The sequence below is a fragment of the Adiantum capillus-veneris genome, chromosome 14, assembly GCF_014529385.1.
Source record: "Adiantum capillus-veneris isolate H3 chromosome 14, ASM1452938v2, whole genome shotgun sequence".
NCBI lineage: Eukaryota > Viridiplantae > Streptophyta > Polypodiopsida > Polypodiales > Pteridaceae > Adiantum > Adiantum capillus-veneris.
Window position 1 is genome coordinate 157,550,278 of NC_140944.1, and position 3,224 is coordinate 157,553,501.

Here is a 3,224-nt window from a genome sequence, read left to right on the forward strand (position 1 = left end):
CTGTATGAATGGTTACACCTGATGGCTATAAGCATTTCTCCACTTCCTTGCTCATCCTTACCTTTCTTGACCCCCTTTCTGCTGTCTTCTCTCCTATTTGACTGATTTCTCTGATTTTTCTCTTCACACATGCTGCTAACATGCCTTTCTTTTCCGCTTTCATGATGATAGTTCACTGCAGCAAATTGTCATAATCAACCCTCTGCCTAGATAATGTCTCCTTACAATTTCTTCTCTCCGATCATTACTGTCTAAATATATTGTTAATGTTAATGATACTTCTTGCACCATCAATGCTCTAGACTATGTGAGGAATTGTAAAGAGAACGTTCGTAAACAGAACTTGCTTTTATTTAAGCCATGAACTGATTGAAAATACAGCCACACCAAAAAGGCACACAACCACACAAGCCTTTCAACAAGATCACACGACGCACAAATAAATGACATATTAAGAGCTATGCAAGCAAGCAGGCAGGCAATCACTCACAAAGTGGGGGATGGAGAGATGGGGAGAGACGCCAACACAAGCAGAAATGACTGAAAAATCACTCATATTCTCATGAACAGCGAACATAACAGGCAAGCCTTGTTGTGGAAGTCGATACAAAACCTGAATATAGAACCTGGGTACCAAAAGGATATACATATGCCGGGTACATGCTTCTCACTGCCCACGAGAAGAGAGTGCATCAGACAGTAGCTTACAAAAACATTCTAGTCAAATATTGTGCACATGCTCACTAAAGCTAGATTCGTATGGTTTACATGAGGAAGCCAGAGTTGCATATGGACTTCTACTTGTTACAAACCTGCAGATCTTGTCGCATAATTTTCCCTTGGTAGTAATGTTTACTCCTTGCTGCCTAATTATAACCGGAGAGCTCGGATTCTGAAACAATCACAGGAGCATACTCATCATCATCATCATCATCAGTCGTGTGCCATTCTTTCATGTCGAAACTCCAGCCAATGGAAGCCTCCAATACTGCCTTGAGCCTTCTCGTATGCTTCAAAAGATCTCCATCCACTGGCTGTGCCTCTATCACAAGCTGATAGAACTCCTTGAATCGTGCTCGTAAGAAGTTATCATCTGAAAACCAAGATTGATCCATCAGGGTATCTCTGAATGTCACATGCATATCTGAGACCCCTGCTTTCCTCAAACCAGTCTGCAGCTGATAGCAGACAATGTCCAAAAACTGCACGAACAATCGCGTATGTTTGGAAAGCGGCGCCTCATCACAACTCAACATCAAGCAAACTATGGACTTCCACTGTCCAAAAGACTCTAATGACTGCCCCATCAAGAATGCAATGTATGCAAACTGGAGCTCCCCAAGCAATATAGTTTCTGACCCTCCATACTGATTTTTAAGAAGAAAATCTAGTTCAGCGCTTTTGTCCACATTCAGCATCGTAAGCTCCGAGCCAGTGACGCCTCTGCGTCTTACCAAATAGGGAAGCCGTGTGTAGAAGCACCTACCTGATGATCGCTTGCCAGTATCATCCTTATTCAAAAAAGTACCGCCTTCAGTCTCTTGCCCTGCATCCAGTTCCAAATGCATGTGTGTCCCATGACCTACGTTCATGCTTGTTTCATCAACGGCACCCTCTCTGTGAGACCCTCCATTGCCAGCTTTATCCGAGATCATTTCATCATCTGCAAGTCTTGCCATAGCTTGCGCTTCTATTGCTGCCTGTTGGTTAGAAAGAACCTCTCGCTGTTCAGCAAGGTGCTGATTCATACGACGCTCAGCTGAGGTTTGTGGGAGTGCGTCAGCAAAATCAGCCTCATGCATAACAGAAATATTTGATGCAGCAGGCTCAAGCCGCTCAATGACCTGAGGAGTGATGTGCGAAGTAAGACGCTTCCATGTGTGGTATTGCTGTAAATCATAAGCGCCCAAATGGCGATCCATGTCAAAATTGTGTACAGAAGCTTGATACTTTTCCTCCTCATCAGGATCAGAGAGTTTGATTAGAGTTTCAGAAAGGGGATCCCATCGGCGGACAAGGACATCCCCTGGATTGGGATGAATGAAGAAGCCGGTAAAGAAGGGTTGGTTGGCACCATGGCGGCTGGTGGGGCTGTAATAGACGAAGTGAGGGCCCGGAGAAATCATCTTGAGGCCCTTAAAGAGGGGACCAACAGAGAGCACGTGTAGGTCGAAGCCCACAAAAGTGTTAAGCGGCATGTCCAGCGCCAGAAGCGATGCCCCCTGCTTCACCAGCTCCATCGCGTCTTCGGGATCTACTTGCACAGAATAGGGTGGCTTGCCTTGCTGCTCTGCAGACGAGGTCGCCATGGCCACACCACGGTGAAAACGAACGACACTTGCTAATTCTAATATTCACGGCGGAAAACATGACATTTCTGAGCTCTTACGGGTGGAAAAGCTTCAAAACGTTCTCTTCCGCCGTCCATGTGTTCACGTCGATGGCGGAGGAAAATGTGAGGCAATTTTTTACCATCGTCTTATGTGAACGTCGAGAGGTGACGAAAGGAAGAGGAGGAGGCAAGCGTGGACAAAGGGATGGGAGGTTTAGTTTAATGTGATTGGTGCCAACATGACACTTTTTGCCAAGACGGAGGGTGGAAGAAAGAACTTCCCGGGGAGGTTGGAACAAATCCCCTTTTTGTCTATCACAATGTGGCACTCTCCATCTCACTTTTCCACCGCTCTATGTGAACAGCAAGGTCCAGATGGCACTTTCTTGTTGGTTTACAAGCTTTTCCAATTCCTTTTGCCGTCTTATGTGAACCCAGCCTTAGGGTGTTTACACACTGCCTATTCTTCACGAAAATGGAGCTATGGCATCGAGCTGCACATGGGGGGCAAGAATCTGGTTGCGCAAGTTACACACTGCCAAAAGCAGGCGTCACATAGTTGAAAGCTTTTGAGCGCCGTGGTGAGCCACCACACTATTTGGCACAGGGGTTTTCAAATAGAATCAACAGTGAGGGTCATTCGAGCCGTCGGATGTGTTTTTGTAAATTCGGGCCGATATATAAATTTGGGGCGAACAGTAAATTCAGGCCAACAGGTAAATTTGCGTCCGCACCTTGAGCCTCGAACCCACGACCTCCCCGGTGCGGTGTATGTGCTCTAACCATCGCGCCCGCATGCGTTCATTGAAATATGTGGCATTTCAATGCCACATATGTAAATGCGGGCCAATTTGTAAATTCGAAACAATTTTGTAAATTTGGGCCGCGCAAT

General features: G+C 46.0%; 1 protein-coding gene across 1 annotated transcript; it reads right to left on the reverse strand.

Moving 5' to 3' along the window:
• Positions 1-537: 537 nt before the first annotated feature.
• Positions 538-2,469, reverse strand: LOC147443423 (AAR2 protein family). Its single transcript, XM_086529295.1, has one exon. It carries the CDS (start codon positions 2,307-2,309, stop codon positions 867-869), a length of 1,443 nt encoding a protein of 480 aa, XP_086385421.1. The 5' UTR covers positions 2,310-2,469; the 3' UTR covers positions 538-866.
• Positions 2,470-3,224: the final 755 nt, after the last annotated feature.